Raw genomic sequence first — 17,890 nt, forward strand, 5'->3', positions numbered from 1 at the left:
TTCCCCCGTCAAATTCTTTATCCATAAGGCCCTTCTGTGACATTGGATAAGGCCAATGATCTGGAAGAAAATTTCATAACATCCAAAGGGGCATCACAGAGGAATTCTGACGCCAATTTAATGATGGATAAATTCGCCAATAATTATTTTCGTGACACACTGTCACTAATATCTCTAGAGAGATCTGACAGCCAGATCCAAAGGGCTCTTGCCACGGGCAAAGAAGATGTTGCCACTTTCGCAGCTGGCCACTGCTGAGGCATAGGTCTTCTTGCATAATTTATCCACCTTTCTATCCATCGCATCCAATAGCATTGTGGATCCATCAGACAGAAAGATAGATCTTTTAGGCAAACGAGCTACTGGCAAATCTACCTTAGGCGGATTTTCTCATTCTCTATACGCTGCTGGTGAAAGCCTATAAGTGGATCTCAATGTGGCTCTGAAGGGGAGAGAAAAAAAGGCATTCCAACGGGAAGAAGAATACCTCTGCTGTCTAAGAGACCTGCTGCCCTGGCTGAGCACAGGTCTCAAATGGCAGAGCGGGCATCTAACCGCTTCCGCATCCTGCGCATGCTCTGTGCGCCGAACCATATCCCTGCACCTGCGCAGTGCACAGAACAGCGCCATCTTGGTACACTCACATCTGCTAGCGGGCCGCCAAAACATGCTGCTGAAATTCCGCAGTGTGAACGGGTCTTGCGGAGACCCATTCACACTAATCTTAAGTTCACACCGCGGAATTCCGTAGTGTGAATGTACCCTAAAGGGGTTAAATTGCGTCACCCCCCCCCCCCCCAAATCAACACTGTCACCATAAGTACAGGCCTATGACAAACAGTGCCCTACTCTTATGTTTGCCCATCAATACTATAGCAAGGCCTATGGTTGGAGGGCACCAAATTCAAATATTCACTATAAAACCACCTGAAGTGGTCACTAAACCCTAAATTTACCAACCAATATTAAAGTGCTCTGTACAAATCTTTATTAATATAAAGAGAACAAACACACAGCCTAGTTTTTAATCGTTTGTTTGTTCTCTTTATATTAATAAAGATTTGTACATAGCCCTTCTGGAGGTTTATAGCGCCCATGACTATGTGAGGACACCACTGCTCTCAGACACAGCTGTAGGTGCGGCCTAGCAGGCGTCCTCCCGAGCTCTGGGCGCGGACACACGTGACAGACCACACCGTGCCCTTATTAAACATGGCGCCACCGACGGCAGGAAGTGCTCATCCTCTTCCCCTCGCTGGCACCACGTGGCGAGTCAACCTAACAGGCCGGTCGCTTGGCCCCGCCCCCCCCCGTGCTCTCTCATTGGTCGCCGCCCAGCACGTTGCGCGCAGCAGGCTCGGGTGAGCGGTGTGCACGGCTGGTCCTCTCGTCTCGTCATGGAGCTGCCGGTCCGGAATGGTTGGTTCCGGGAGACGTGCAGCCTGTGGCCGGGGCAGGCGATGTCCCTGCAGGTGGAGGAGGTGCTGCACCATCACAAGTCCGCCTTCCAGGAGATCCTGGTGTTTAAGAGGTGAGAGGAGGAGAGAGGAGGCTGCACCTGTCATCCTGCGGGGTCCTGTCTGACAATAGTCACGTGACTTCTCTATAGAACCTTCTCTACACTACTGCTATGTCTGTAGCTTATGTAGGGACACCTGAGGGGCCCCAGCTGCTGCGAAACTACAACTCCCAGCATGCCCTGATAGGCTGTATAACTGCTGATCAATACTTGACCCCCCCCCCTTTATAGGATGGTATAACCCCCCAACATGGGGAACGGTCCATTCCCCAAGAAGAGAAGAGGGTCACGTGGATTGGATGCTCAGATTTAAGGGGACAGTACTGTCCTATAAAATTACTGTCTGTTGCTTGCAACAGAGTGTAGATCAGTGTTTTCCCAACCAGGGTGCCTCCAGCTGTTGCAAAACTACAACTCCCAGCATGCCCGGACAGCCTACGGCTGTCCGGGCATGCTGGGAGTTGTAGTTTTGCAACAGCTGGAGGCACCCTGGTTGGGAAACAATGGTGTAGATAATAGGAATTATAGGCTTAAAGGGGTTATCCAGGAAAAAAAATTTTTTTTATATATCAACTGGCTCCAGAAAGTTAAACAGATTTGTAAATTACTTCTATTAAAAAATCTTAATCCTTTCAGTACTTATGAGCTTCTGAAGTTAAGGTTGTTCTTTTCTGTCTAAGTGCTCTCTGATGACTCGTGTCTCAGTTTAGAAGAGGTTTGCTATGGGGATTTGCTTCTAAACTGGGCGTTTCCCGGGACAGGAGTCATCAGAGAGTACTTAGACAGAAAAGAACAACCTTAACTTCAGAAGCTCATAAGTACTGGTAGGATTAAGATTTTTTTTAATAGAAGTAATTTACAAATCTGTTTAACTTTCTGGAGCCAGTTGATAGATAAATATAGATATATATATAGATATATATATAGATATATATAGATATATAGATATATATAGATATATAATATAAAAAAAAAAAGGTTTTCCCTGGAATACCCCTTTAAGTGTGTGGAAGAGAGCACTGAACCTTCTAGAGCGTGCCTCCAGCTGTTGTAAGACTATAGCTCCCAGCATGTCAGCTGTCCGGGTATACTGGGAGTGGTAGTTTTGCAACTGCTGGAGGCACACTGGTTGGCCAATGCTGCTCTAGAGAAGTATTCTGTTCCCAACAACCTCAGCATTTGCTGTTGCCAGTTGTTCACCGCTGGGGTCAGGGGTCATCGCCGGCGCCTTGTCTTCCAACTACCCTGGCTCTGCTATGCTGATGTTGGGGCTGTTGCAAAACTACAACTCCCAGCATGCCTGGACACCGGCTCTGCTATGCTGGTATAGTTGAGAACAGAATACTTGCTAGAGCAGTGTTTCCCAACCAGTGTGCCTCCAGCTGTTGATATGGGGGGGGGGGGGGGGGGGGAGACAGGGGATTGTCTTTTATAGCTGAGCAGTAGAGCATGCTGGGAGTTGTAGTTTTACAGCATAATGGAGCCCCATAAACTGCTGTCACTGAGGACCCAAAACACTTATGTAGATCAGTTTTTCCCCACCAGAGTCCCTCCAGCTGTTGCTAAACTACAACTCTCAGCATGCCCGGACAGCCAACGGCTGTCCGGGCATGCTGGGTGTTGTAGTTTTGCAACAGCTGGATTGACCCTCGTTGGGAAACCCTGATGTAGATTCTGATACAGGATTTTTGGGACTGAATTAGTCCAGTCCTGTTAGTTCAGTCCTGATAATGCTGCGTTGTCTCCTTCCTTTTAAAGGGGTACTCCGGTGGAAAACATTATTATAATTATTATTATTTATTTATTTTTTTTTTTTTTAAATCAACCGATGCCAGAAAATTTAACAGATGTGTAAATTACTTATTTATTACTATTAAAAAAATCTTTACCCTTCCAGTACTTGTTAGCAGCTGTATGCTACAGAGGAAATTCTTTTCTTTTTGAGTTTCTTTTTTGTCTTGTCCACAGTGCTCTCTGCTGACACCTGATGCCCATATCAGGAACTGTCCAGAGCAGCATAGGTTTGCTATGGGGATTTTCTCCTGCTCTGGACAGTTCCTAATACGGGCATCAGGTGTCAGCAGAGAGCACTGTGGACAAGACAAAAAAGAAACTCAAAAAGAAAAGAATTTCCTCGGTAGCATACAGCTGCTAAAAAGTACTGGAAGGGTAAAGATTTTTTTAATAGAAGTCATTTACAAATCTGTTTAACTTTCTGGCACCAGTTGATTTAAAAAATAATAATAATTCCACCGGAGTACCCCTTTAAGTTTCCAGTGTGCGGTGTATAATGCGCCTGACTCTGCAGCTGAGGCTCATGGGTAATTCTGTCTTGCAGTAAGACGTACGGGAATGTGCTGGTGTTGGACGGATTAATCCAGTGCACGGAGCGAGACGAGTTCTCCTACCAGGAAATGATCGCGAACCTCCCGCTGTGCAGCCACCCCAACCCAAAGAAGGTAAGTGCCCCCCGGAAGAGCCCCGCGTCTGCACCGTTCATACAGGGGCGTATCCTGCTGGGACCCCCAGTAATATAGAGGGACTCACAGATCTCCTGTTATTACCCTGCAGTCTACAGGGGAAGATGGAAGGTCCTCTGCCTTAAAGGGGTACTCCGGTATAACACAATCTATTCTAAATCAACTGGTGCCAGAAAGTTAAACAGATTTGTAAATTACTTCTGTCGAAAAAATCTTAATCCTCCTAGTACTTATCAGCTGCTGTATGCTCCACAGGAAGTTTTTTATTTTTTTATTTCCTTTGTCTGACCACAGTGCTCTCTGCTGACACCTCTGTCCATGTCAGGAACTGTCCAGAGCAGGAGAGGTTTGCTATGGGGATTTGTTCCTGCTCTGGACAGTTCCTAACATGGACAGAGGTGTCAGCAGAGAGCACTGTGGTCAGACAGAAAATAAATTCAAAAAGAAAAGTACTTTCTCTGTAGTATAAAGCAGTGGATAAGTACTGGAAGGATTTAATGGGGTACTCCGGTGCTTAGACATCTTATCCCCTATCCAAAGGATAGGGGATAAGATGCCTGCTCGCAGAGTCCTGCCACAGGGGACCCCCGGGATCTTGCACGCGGCACCCCGTTTGTAATCAGTCCCCGGAGCTTGTTCGCTCCGGGTCTGATTACCGACGACCACTGGGCTGGCAGCGTGTGATGTCACGCCTCCGCCCCCCGTGTGACGTCACGCTCCGCCCCTCAATGCAAGCCTATGGGAGCGGGCTTGACAGCTATCACGCCCCCTCCCATAGACTTGAGGGGGGCCGGGCTATGACGTCACAAGCTGCCGGCTCCAGCGTTTGGAACAGTTTGTTCCATCCAAACGCTGAGCAGCGGAGTACCCCTTTAAGCTGCTTCCGAACTCCTTTGCTGTCGCTTGTCTCTCCAAGATTCATAGGATCAGGTAGTTGACATCTAAGGGATCATCCACACTACAGAATCTCCACCCGGAGATATTCTGGGGGTGATAAAACAAGCTGTTCATTCTTTTGGTGAAGTTTGGGGTCCGTAGTGTGAATGGTGCAGCAGAATCCTATTGAGGACAATGTGAGGGATGAATGGAGGGGACGTGATGTCATGAACACGGAATCCCCTGGCTTCTGTATTCATGAATGCTGCAGCACGAGCCCGAAAATCGCGGGAGGTCCCAGCGGCGGGCTATCCTTTGCATAGGGTATAACATGTTTAGGGGCAGAGTATCCCTTTAAAGTGTTATAATTCTGGCCTACAGCAGTGTATGGTTAGACTAAAAGTGCAGCCCCAAACAGGCCGTCTGGCACTGCTCAAACACTTAGGGGGAGATTTATCAAAACATGTCTAGAGGAAGAGTGGTGCAGTTGCCCATAGCAACCAATCAGATCGCATCTTTCATTTTTACCAGGCCTCTCTAAAAATGAGAGAAGCAATCTGGTTGCTATGGGCAACTGCACCACTCTTCCTCTGCACAGGTTTTGATAAATCTCCCCCTTAGTCTCTCTATGGTGCTAGGGCATATGGAAAAGGGCATGCTGGGAGTTGTAGTTTTACAGCAGTAAGGAGCCCCATAAACTGCTGTCACTGAGGACCCCAAAACACTTGTGTAGATCAGTGTTTCCCACAGGGCTGTGGCGTCGGACGAAATTTTGGGTACCTGGAGTCTGAGTCGGCAAACAATGCACAGACTCAGACTCCTACTAAATTTAGATTGGAATTAAAAAAATAAAAGCAAGTTTAAATGTCCCAATTCACAAAAAGTTATAATTAATGACTTCTCTACTGTAAAAATAAAGACCAATGCATGCAGAGCCTCACGTAACCGCAAAACGAACACGTTAAGTGACCGTGAAGAAGCTGCTTTTCATGTGCTTCACTATAAGGCACGCAACGCACAATTAGGAGCGGCAATACTTATACTTTCCATAGTGTTGTGTTCTGCTGTTATAGGGAACCCATGGGTAACCTAGCCTCTCACTGATAAGGGGTTAAGTAAATATGTTTTTTGCAGGACTAGAGACACTTGTATAAGTGAAGGGAATGGAGGGTCAATAGCTCAAGACTGAAGCTGTAAACCATTGGAAAAACTGCTGCCATTCAGCTAAGGCTATAAAAACTTGTAAACTCTATTGTAAGCTTAAAGAGGTACTCCGTCCCTAGACATCTTATCCCCTATCCAAAGGAAAGGGGATAAGATGTCAGACTGCCGGGATTGCCGCTGCGGCACCACGCTATCATTCCTGCACAGAGCGAGTTTGTTCTGTGTGTAATGACCTGTGTTACAGGTTCTGGAGCATCGTTACATCAGGGCCCCGCCCCTCGTGATGTCGGGGCCCGCCCTCTGAAAGGGGGCATGGCAGACATCACGCCCCCTACCATAGACTTGCATTAAGGAGGCGGGCCATGATGTCACGCTGCTCCGTCCCCTGTATCGCCCGTCATTACACACAGAGTGAACTTGCTCTGTGTAGTAATGAAAGCGCAGCGACGATCTCGGGGATCCCCAGCAGCGGGACCCCGGCGATCTGACATCTTATCCCCTATCCTTTGGATGTCTAGGGGCGGAGTACCCCTTTAAGGACGCAGGGTTTTTTCAGTTTTTGCACTTCTGATTTTTAGAAGGTGATGAGGAAAAAAATCAGAACACTTTCTATCTTGCACCTACAGACCCATATGAGGGCTTATGTTCTTTGCGCCACCAATTGTACTTTGTGATGACATCAATCATTTCACAACAAAATTTACAGCGAATCCAGAAAAAAAAAATATTTGTGGAGCAAAATTGGGGGGAAAAATGGCATTTTGTTATTTTTGGGGGCTCCCTTTTCTACGCAGTGCACTTTACGGTAAAAATGACACCACCTCTTTATTCTGTAGGTCCATACGGTTACAAGGATACCCAATTTATATAGGTTTGATTTTATTTTAATACTTTAAAAAAATTATAAACCACATGCACCAAAATTTGTAAGTTTAAAATTGTCCTCTTCTGACCCCTATAACTTTTTTATTTTTCCTATCTTTTTATAGTTCAGACATTTACGCACGCAGCGATACCACATATCTTTGTTTTTTATTATGTTTATACCGTATATCCCGGCGTATAAGACGACTTTTCAACCCCGAATTTTCTTCTGAAAAGTCGAGGGTCGTCTTATACGCCAGGTATTGAGGTCCGGGATAGGAATACTTATGATTATCTGCCCGGGCCGGCTCCTGTATGTGGCTGCAGGCGAGGGCCAGCCAGAGCAAGTAAAAACTAATACTGTATACTAAAAAACAGGGTGCATCCAGCTGTTGTGAAACTACAACTCCCAGCACGGCAAAGGCTGTCCGGGCATGCTGGGAGTTGTAGTTTTACAACAGCTGGAGGCCCTCTGGTTTTTAGTATACAGTATTAGTTTTTACTTGCTCTGGCCGGCCCTCGCCTGCAGCCACACACAGGAGCCGGCCCGGGCAGATAATCATAGGTATTCCTATCCCGGACATCCCTGTGTCCCAAAAAATCTTTTCGGGACATACGTATGTCCGCCGGTCACTTACCATTCTCCGTCGGCGCGTGTCCTCCTGCGATCCTCCTTCGGTCCTCCTGTGGTCCGGTCCTCCGTCTCTATGGTTGTACGCATGGGACGTCAGTGACGTCACGTGCCTACAACCATAGAGGCAGAGGAGCGGAGGACCAGGAGGACGCGTGCCGACCGGGGCCTGGTGAGTGACCGGCTGTGCTATCTTAAGTGATTCGGTCCTGGCACCTACTGCTATGGTCCATGGGTGTAGATGGTGACCAGGGCCGGAGGAGCGGTGACCGAAACACTGTGGGGGCAGCAGTACAGACATACAGCCTGCAGCAATACACTGTATATGGCTGGAAGCTGTATGTCTGTTGGGGGGGAGCTGCCAATCTAATGTGGGGGGAGATGCCTACTATTGTGGGGGAACTGCTGACCTAATGTGGGGGGGGGATGTTGCCGACCAAATGTGGGGGGGGGTAACGCTGCCGACCAAATGTGTGGGGTGGGGTGGGGTAACGCTGCCGACCAAGTGTGTGTGTGTGGGGGGGGGGGGGGGACGCTGCCGACCAAATGTGTGTGTGTGTGTGTGTGTGTGGGGGGGGGGGGGGGGGGGGGGGGAACGCTGCTGGAAATATATCGCAATATCCTCATAAGAAAGGAAACAGTTTTGGCGCACTCACCTCAGACTCCAATATATCGTGCAGAAAGTCCTTTATTCATGGTCACATTTGCAAGTACATAGCAGGGAGGTGGAATGATGGAACAGGAGCGGGTGGGCGACAGTCCGTTATCCGTATTCTCTCAATTTCAAGGAACAGGACTGGAGCTGCGCTGTTTGCAAGTAGTACACACACAGGCACTTCCTTTCCCTTACTAATTTGGCCAATCAGAGCACATACTCCTCTCTGCTATGGCATGACATAGTGCTGGTAAAAGTTCTCTAGACTGAACCGGCTGGCACTGTGCTGAGGGATTATCTACAGTACAGCACTATGAATGGCTTGTGGGGTTGAGCAGAGGTTATTGATGCTTTTGCTTTGCAAGTTGCTAGGCAAGGAAACAGCAGTGAGAGAGTACACCAACAGCGCTAAAGAAATAGCAGTAAGGAAGGGGTTACACCAGTGTTTTCCAAACAGTAAGCTTTCAGCTGTTGTAGTTTTGCAACACCCACACATGCTGGGAGTTGTAGTCTTGCAACAGCTGGAGGAACCTCTGGGTTAAACGAAGCACTGAAGTGTTAAGATCAGAAGGAAGCCTTGATTTACCTTTTTTAGGTACAGTGCAGATTCGCTGGAGTACAGAAAAAAAGCCTCTGCATTCCCAGCCACAGTCTTAACCCCCTGCATCCCACTTCTTGTAATTCAGTTTGCTCTACTCTTGGTGTCTCCTCAGGTGCTCATCATCGGAGGCGGAGATGGAGGGGTTTTGCGAGAGGTGGTGAAGCATCCGTCCGTGGAGTCTGTGGTGCAGTGTGAGATCGATGAGGTGAGTGCAGGAGGGTGCTCATTGACCGGAACTTGATTCTGCAGTGCAGTGTTTCCCAACCAGCGTGCCTCCAGCTGTTGCAAAACTACAACTCCCAGCATGCCCGGACAGCCTTTGGCTGTCCGGGCATGCTGGGAGTTGTAGTTTTGCAACAGCTGGAGGTGCCCTGGTTGGGGAAACACTGGGTTAAGCTGTCTAGTTATGTCATAGTAGTAGAAATGCATTGCTCCGTAGACACATTTACCATCTGGAGTCTAGAAAAGCTGGGTGAGAACTCCTCCGGTACCTGCCATCTATGAAACTTCTGACCATGAGTTCTCTTCTCCCATGTAGGAGGTCATCAGTGTCTCCAAGCAGTATCTGCCCGGAATGGCCGTGGGTTACTCCAGTCCTAAACTCACTTTACACGTGGGCGACGGTTTCCAGTTCATGAAGCAGAACCAAGACGCGTTTGATGTCATTATCACAGACTCCTCCGACCCTGTAGGTAAGATGGCGCCGTGACCAGATGGAGGGAAACCAAAATTACCAGCGTCATGGCTGTAGTGTTCTTTTTTTTTTTTTTTTTTTTCTTTTCTTTTTTTTATCAACTGGTGCCAGAAAGTAAGACAGACTTGTAAATTACTTCTATTTAAAAAAATCTTAATCCTTCCAGTACTTATCAGCTGCTGTATAATGCAGAGAAAGTTCTTTTCTTTTTAGAATTTTTCTGTCTGACCACAGTGCTCTCTGCTGACACCACTGACCATGTCAGGAACTGTCCGGTGCAGAATAAGTTTGCTCAGGGGATTTTTTTTTTCTGCTCCGAACAGGTCCTGACATGGTCAGTGGTGTCAGCAGAGAGCACTGTGGTCAGACAGAAAAATTCTAAAAGAAAAGTACTTTCTCTGCCTTACACAGCTGATAAGTACTGTAAGGATTAAGATTTTTAAATAGAAGTAATTTTACAAATCTCTTTAACTTTCTGGCACTATTTGATAAAAAATAAATAAATAAATAAATAAAATAATCCACCGGAGTATCCCTTTTTAAGTAGGGAACGTGAGAACGTCTACGCAGAATTCTTAGTCTTCACAGCAGTCGGCCCTGTGTCTTCTCATACAAAGCTCCAAATCCCCTACATAGGTGTGATACAACCCGGACCACCTGCAGCTTAAATATGATTTAATTCACCATAAACACCGATCAGCCATAACAATAAAACCACTGACGGGTGGGAGTGATCTCCTCGAGTGGTAGTGAAGCAGCCTCTGTCATCAGGATAATGTCCCCGGCCGCACTGCAGACACTGTGAATATGACGGAGGTCAAGATAAGGATATATCTAGAGATGAGCGAACTTACAGTAAATTCGATTCATCACGAACTTCTCGGCTCGGCAGTTGATGACTTTTCCTGCATAAATGAGTTCAGCTTTCAGGTGCTCCGGTGGGCTGGAAAAGGTGGATACATTCCTAGGAAAGAGTCTACTAGGACTGTATCCACCTTTTCCAGCCCACCGGAGCACCGGAAAGCTGAACTAATTTATGCAGGATAAGTCATCAACTGCCGAGCCGAGAAGTTCGTGACAAATCGAATTTACTGTAAGTTCACACATCTCTAGATATAACCTCCACATTTCCCATCTTTGGGTTGTGCTGCAGAAACAAAGCCCATCTATTGAAGCCGCACCTCACAACTTATAGGAACCAGAAGACACAAGGGATATGGGGTCCGGTCCTCCTGGGGGGGGGGTGTCAGAACACTGGGGAGACCAATACAATATTGGGTCTTAAAGGGGTACTCCACCCCTAGACATCTTATCCCCTATCCAAAGGATAGGGGATAAGATGTCTGATCGCGGGGGTCCCGCTGCTGGGGACCTCCGCCATATAGCATGCAGCACCCACCTGTATCTGCTTCCGTCAGCGCTGGAGGTTCTGGCTCCCGACCACGGGAACGGAAGATCGTGACGCCACGACTCCGCCCCCGTGTGACGTCACACCCCACCCCTCAATGCAAGTCTATGGGAGGGTGTGTGGCTACTGTCACGCCCCCTCCCATAGACTTGCATTGAAAGGGCGGGGCGTGACATCACACGGGGGCGGAGTCGTGACATAGCGATCTTCCGTTCCCGTGGTCGGGAGCCGGAACCTCCAGCGCTGCCGGAAGCAGATACAGGTGGGTGCTGCATGCTATATTGCGGGGGTCCCCAGCGGTGGGACCCCCGCGATCAAACGATTATCCTGTGAGTAGGGGCATAAGTGTTTAAAAAGTTCAGTTCTGTTGACTACCCCTTTAAACGGTTGCTCTGCTGAGGATAGGGCATAAGATGTCTAATTGCGGGGGTCCTCCTGCAGCACCCAGGTTCTAAACAAACATCGGGTTCCAGCGGCAGTGGTTGTGACATCATGGCCACGCCCCCTCTATTCGTGTCTATGGGAAGGGGTGTGGCGGATGACACGTCCCTCCTATAGACATGAATGGAGGGGGAGTGGCCATGATGTCACGATCAGGGGCTCCGAGCGTTCCAAACAAAATGTTCAGAACGCTGGAGCGCCGGAGTACCCCTTTAAAGAGAATCTATCTGTAGTAATCCATCTTGTCTGCTCCAGGTCCTGCGGAGTCCCTCTTTAAAGAGTCTTACTATCAGCTGATGAAGACGGCGCTCAGGGAGGGTGGGATCCTCTGCTGTCAAGGTGAGAGAAGATCTTTCCCGTGTGATCCTCCCGCCGGGGCCGCTCCCTGTATTAACCCCTTGCTTTCTGCTCCTGTTCAGGGGAATGTCAGTGGCTGCACCTGGACCTTATAAAGGAGATGCACCAATTCTGCAAGACTCTGTTCCCTGTGGTAGAATATGCCTACTGCACCATCCCCACCTACCCCAGCGGGCAGATCGGCTTCATGCTCTGCAGCAAAAACCCAGTGAGTGATTTACTGCTTCTCGTTCATCACTTGTTCACGTTGCACTAGAATTATCCATTGGTCTGTTCCTCGGCCCTTGAACTCCGCTTCTATAACAACGTTCTTACATCTTGCAGAACACAAGTTTCCGGGAGCCCATACGACCCCTTACTCAGGAGCAGGTGGATGAGATGAACCTCAGATACTACAACTTCAACATTCACCGGGCAGCGTTCGTTCTCCCAGAGTTTACACGAAAGGTGGGGGGGCTTATACCGTATGGAATCTGGCATCATTGGAGGGGGGGGGGGGGGGTAAAGGTCTCCAACCAATGGCAAAGTTACAGAACACAGGTTGGAGACCACGGCTGAGATAAGTGAGAGGTTAGAAGTACCGTATTTTTCGCCATATAAGATGCACTTTTTCTTCCCCAAAACTGGTGTGTCTTATACGGCGAATATCATCAACGGCCGGGACCGCGGCTAATACAGGACATCGCCGATCGCGGTGATGCCCTGTATTAACCCTTCAGACGTGGCGATCAAAGCTGACTGCCGCGTCTGAAGCGAAAATAACACTAACCCGGTGAAATTGCGGTGTCCCGAACAGCTTACAGGACACCGGGAGGGACCTTACCTCTCTCCTTCGACGTCGTCTCGCACGGCGTCCCGTCATCCAATAGGAGCGGCGTGCGTAGCGACGTGATGACAGCGACGGAGAGCGTGGATCTCGTGGAAGAAGACGTCCGGAGCGTCGGGGACAGCGATGGAGCGACATCCAGGGCAGCGGTGACGGGTCCGGAGCGGCGGGGACAGGCGAGTACTACCTCCTATTCAGTGGTCTTCAACCTGTGGACCTCCAGATGTTGCAAAACTACAACTCCCAGCATGCCCGGACAGCCGTTGGCTGTCCGGGCATGCTGGGAGTTGTAGTTTTGCAACATCTGGAGGTCCGCAGGTTGAAGATCACTGTTGGGTGCAGAATCTTTTTTTATTTTTATTTTATTTTACACCTTTAAAATTGGGTGCATCTTATATGCCGGTGCGTCCTATAGGGCGAAAAATACGGTAATATGGCATGCTGGGAGTTGTAGTTTTGAAACATCTGGAAAGTCACACGTTGGGGAAAATTGACCCAGTGCCTAAGTATCCAGCCTACAACCTAGGAGTCAGATGCAATATGAGCAGGTTTATATTTGGGGGGAAAATGGGGCTCAGTTACAAGAGGCCACATCTTTAAAGGGGTACACCACTGCCCCAGCGTTTGGAACATTTTGTTCCGAACGCTGTGGGCGGGCTGCGGGGGTCGTGATGTCACATCACACCCCCTCAATGAGTCTATGGAAGTCCCATGAGGAGGCGTGGCTGTGTTGTCACGACCCCCATACCTAGCATTCAGAACAAAATGTTCCGAACGCTGGGGCAATGGAGTATCCCTTTAATGATGTGGCCTCTTCTAACTGAGCCCCATTTTTTAAAATGTGATATGTCACAAACCTATTAAACACACCCCTATTAAATATTAAAATTACTAACGTTTTCCGGGTGCGTAAATGTCCTAACGATTAATAAAAAATTTAATTTTTAAAAGTTAAACAGATTTGTAAATTACTTCTATAAAAAATCTTAATCCTTCCATTACTTATTAGCTGCTGAATACTGCAGAGGAAATTCTTTCCTTTTTGGCTTTCTTTTGTCTGTCCCACACTGCTCTCTGCTGACACCTCTGTCCATGTCAGGAACTGTCCAGAGCAGGAGAAAATCCTCATAGCAAACCTCTCCTGCTCTGGACAGTTGATGACATTGACAGAGGGGTCAGCAGAGAGCACTGTGGTCAGACAGAAAAGAAATCCAAAAATAAAAGCATTTCCTCTGCAGTATTCAGCAGCTAATAAGTACTGGAAGGATTAAGATTTAATTAACAAATCTGTTTTTACTTTTTGGTATCAGTTGATTTAAAAAATAAAAAAAAAATTAAAAATCTTCCACCGGAGTACCACTTTAATGATCCTGTACGGTAAATGTAAAGCTGCAGATTTTAGATTACATCAAGTGGTACCGATAAACATTACAGATCAAATCGCAAAAAAATTATCCCTCATGCAGCCCCATATATGGGAAAGTTAATAATTATTTTTTTCCCCCCTTTAAACATTGTTTTAAAGGAAAACTGTCAGCAAGTTCCCCCACACTAAACTCTGTACATTGTGTTATTATGTGGGGGAACAGGAGTCTGTAACGTGCTCACTTACTTAATAAAGTTTTTGTTTTGGCAGAGTTTGTGTCCTCTAAGGTGTCCGCCATCCATCCCCATTTTGTAGGCAGGTCCCCCGCCAGCAATCTTACCTTGTGTTCTGGAGACAGGCGCCCGAAGCTTAGACCCCCCCCCCCCCCCTTGTTGCATATTCATTTCTTTGCTTCTCCACAACTTGTTGACTTGGAGTTCTCGCCTGCGATCCATCTTCCGAGCGCCTTCGCTTGTTTTTTGCTCTCCGTCCTGATGACGTGAGAGCTGTGCGTCCCCAGAACTGCTCTGTGCCACAAAACAGCGCATTTGATTGGAAGACGGATCGCAGCGCTTAGGGGGGCGGATAACTCCATGTCATTTAGGATGTGGAGAAGCAAAAAAATTTATATGCAACAAGGGGGGGTGGGGGCAAGCTTCGGGCGACTGTCTCCGGAACACAAAGTAAGATTGCTGGCGGGGGACCTGCCTGCTGCGCGCAAAACCGGGATGGACGGCGGACACTTTAGAGGACGCAAACTCAGCCAATACAAAACTTTACTAAGCGAGCACATTACAGACTCCCGTTCACCCGCTCTATAATGTATCGGGTTCAGTGTGGGGGAACTTGCTGACAGTTTTGCTTTAATCCCAATAACCCACAGAAAAGATGTCCGCTTTACCATAAAGTGCACTGCGTAAAAAAGCATTAGAGTATTGTGGTTTTCTTACATTTTCCCTCAAAAGTAATATTTTTTTTGTAAAATAAAGTTTGTCATTATAGGCTACAGTCCCAATTAGCGCTTACACAGTGTATTCTCCTACACACAGGGCTACCCTGCAGCTCAGTGAGGTTTGGAGGCAGGGTCACATGTCCCAGTCACAGTCTGCTTGTGGTTCTGCTTTTAAATCTCACTGAACACACAGCTGCCACCGACTAGGCCTGTGTGTATGCTAAACGCAGAATACGCAGTGTATTTCCCGCTGTGCAGCAGTTTTTGCGCAGTGTGACATGCGCTATGTGGCACCGTGGCCTTTAAGTACCATTGGTCGTGCAGAAAAACAAGCCCTCAACTGGGTCTGAAGATGGAAATATAAGATTTATAGCTCTTACAAGGTGGAGTAAGAAAATGAAAATTGGCTTTGTCCTTAGGGGGTTAAAGCGGCCTATCCAAGTGTAGTATTGGGGGCGGTCGCTGTATTACACGTGACCGTATCTGGGGACTCTGCTGTCTCTTCTAACACGTATCCTCCGCTTCTTTCCCATCAGGCTCTCAGCGATGTGTGAATTGGCGGCAGACGTGACGTTTAACTCTTTGTAAGGCTAGAGACTTCAGACCAGAGAACACACGTCGCCCTCCCATGAATGGGGCGCAGGACGCGGTCGCACCTCCTGGCTTTTTTTTTTTTTTAACTTTATCTCCAGTGCCGGCAACTGTGATCCGTACACTCGCCCCTTCAAGGCCCAGACCTCATGGGTACAACGTGTTACGATCTCCGCATGCATCTTCCTTCTCTGATTTATCGCTTCTGTTAACCCTTCATGAAGCAAGACTCAGTGATTCCTCCATTCACTTATCACCTGGTGTCGGCTGCTGCAAGGGTTAATTGGAAGTCCGCCACGATTTTATTGTTACCCCCCTTCATTGCCAATGTTGTCATTATCATATGTTACATATATCTATTTAATACTGAGGCTTATCCGCCCCACCAGCTGCTAGTCTTCACGTTTCCTGATATTATGGCAAAGAACAGTCTGTCATGGCATCTCATCCCTCATACACCCCCTTGACCAGCAATGGTTCATTCCTGTCTGATTGGCCAGAGGAGGGTTGGTTGATTGAAGTGAAGGGATATTGGGGGTGGATGGACGGACAGTCGGTCCAGATAAGAGAACTGCAATCACTGGATGTTACTTGTCAGTAAACAGATCCCAAACCAATGGTCGCCATCTTTTTCTTTGCATCTGGGATTGTGGCTCCTTATACTGGTAGGAATGACGGCTAATAAACCTTTTGCTGCATCCACGATGTCCTTGGTTGTCTGCCATGTTGGGGAAAAAAAGTGGGTTATCCCGAGATCATAACTTAAAGGGGTTGTGCGCTGCCCTGCAGTTCGGAGATCAGCTCACAGCGTCCGGAGTCCATTACTTCGAACGCTGTGTGCGGGCCCAGTGGATAAGTCAGTGGTTCCCAATCAGGGTGCCTCCAGCTGTTGCAAAACAACTCTCGGCTGTCTGGGCATGCTGGGAGTTGTAGTTTTGCAACAGCTGGAGGCTCCTAGTTTTGGAAACGCAGTCCATAAGAATTGTGGAGTTGACCTGTTACAGTAATATAAAGTATTGAAGCAGTAGTACCACCATTATACACCAATTCCCCATAGGGTCTGAACATAGCTTCTCCCCGGTCTGTGTTAAGGGTACTCAGCTGGGAAAATCAAAGCAGCAGTATGCTACAGAGGAAATTTTCCGGTCCTGGGTTGCTGTGGACTCGGTGGTGAGTGGAGGAGCCATGAATGCTAAGGATTGGTTCACACTACGGAGTTTCCATCTGGAATTCTGCTTGGGCAATAAGATTCCACTAGACGGTACACACTACGGAATTTCAGCGGTGGATATTTCACCACCAAAAGAATATGCGCCCTCATTCTTTAGGCAGAATCCGCACCGAATCCATTGCCGTCTATACCAGTGGTTCTTAACCTGGGGTACAGGGGGTACTTGAAACAAAATCAGGAATGGCAGCCACTGGTTACTGGTCTGGACCACTTAGATAGAAATGGTCGGCTGACATCACTGCACAGAGGAGCAGGAGGGCAGCAAAGGGGAAACGCGGGCACTGGGTGCTGCGGGCAGTAACTACCATCAGCTTTGTTGCTCCACTACCCCTCCAGACCGGGGACCTACTGCTATGAGCTATAACAATAGGTCTCCAGACCAGAGGAGCACCAAAGCGGGACAGTATGGGGGCCTTCAACTATACAGTAATCCCCCGACCTACGATCATTTCAACATACAATGCTTTTTTATGTCGGGGCAATCGCATAAACGGGTATCCGGCAGTGCAGACTGCTTTAGCTGCTGCCGAATAGCTGTCCCCCGTGTGGTCCGGTGAGTGTCACTCACCTGTCCCCGATGTTCCAGACCGTCCCCTTCGGGCTCTGCTGCATGGCCATCGCTCTCCATCGTTGTCATCACATCGCCGCGCACATCATCCCGTCATTTAATAGGAGCGGCATGCGCAGCGATGTGATGACTGCGATGGAGAGCGACGATCCAGGCCAGCGGTGACGGCCCGGAGCAGCATGGACACCCCGAGGACCTGATGACAGCGACTATTCAGTGGAGCGGCGGGGACACGTGAGTATAACTTTCTATATTACTATATTATTCAAATAACAATGGTTCATTTGGAACTAATTACCATCGTATTTTGAGGGATCACTGTATATGGGGGCAGTTTGGGGGCCTACAGCTATATTTGGGGGCACAGAGGGGGCCTAACAACTTTATTAGGACGCAAAGTGGGTACTATTACTGGTTGTAGTTTAGGTGGGTATTGTAGTGCAGACAGAAGCCTATAATGTTTGTTTGGCTGGTTCTGTGGAGACGTCTTGTATGGGAGAAATCTTCATGCCGGTCTAGGCCAGATAGTGAAGAAAAGTAAACAGCTCCGGTTAGAGAAGACGTCACCTGTAAATTGTGGGACTGGGGAGAGGAACAGGGGGCCTGTTATAGAGGAAAGTAAAGCATATTAATTATACTATAATTACAATATGTCTAATATGGGGG

At 48.0% G+C, this 17,890-nt stretch overlaps 1 protein-coding gene across 1 annotated transcript; it reads left to right on the forward strand.

Moving 5' to 3' along the window:
* Positions 1–1,314: 1,314 nt before the first annotated feature.
* On the forward strand, positions 1,315–16,042 carry SRM (spermidine synthase). Its single transcript, XM_056542169.1, has 8 exons — positions 1,315–1,531; positions 3,858–3,978; positions 8,903–8,995; positions 9,329–9,482; positions 11,589–11,672; positions 11,753–11,898; positions 12,015–12,137; positions 15,371–16,042. Exons 1-8 carry the CDS (start codon positions 1,398–1,400, stop codon positions 15,386–15,388), a joined length of 873 nt encoding a protein of 290 aa, XP_056398144.1. The 5' UTR covers positions 1,315–1,397; the 3' UTR covers positions 15,389–16,042.
* Positions 16,043–17,890: the final 1,848 nt, after the last annotated feature.

This window comes from Hyla sarda, chromosome 10 (genome assembly GCF_029499605.1).
Source record: "Hyla sarda isolate aHylSar1 chromosome 10, aHylSar1.hap1, whole genome shotgun sequence".
Classification (NCBI taxonomy): Eukaryota; Metazoa; Chordata; class Amphibia; order Anura; family Hylidae; genus Hyla; species Hyla sarda.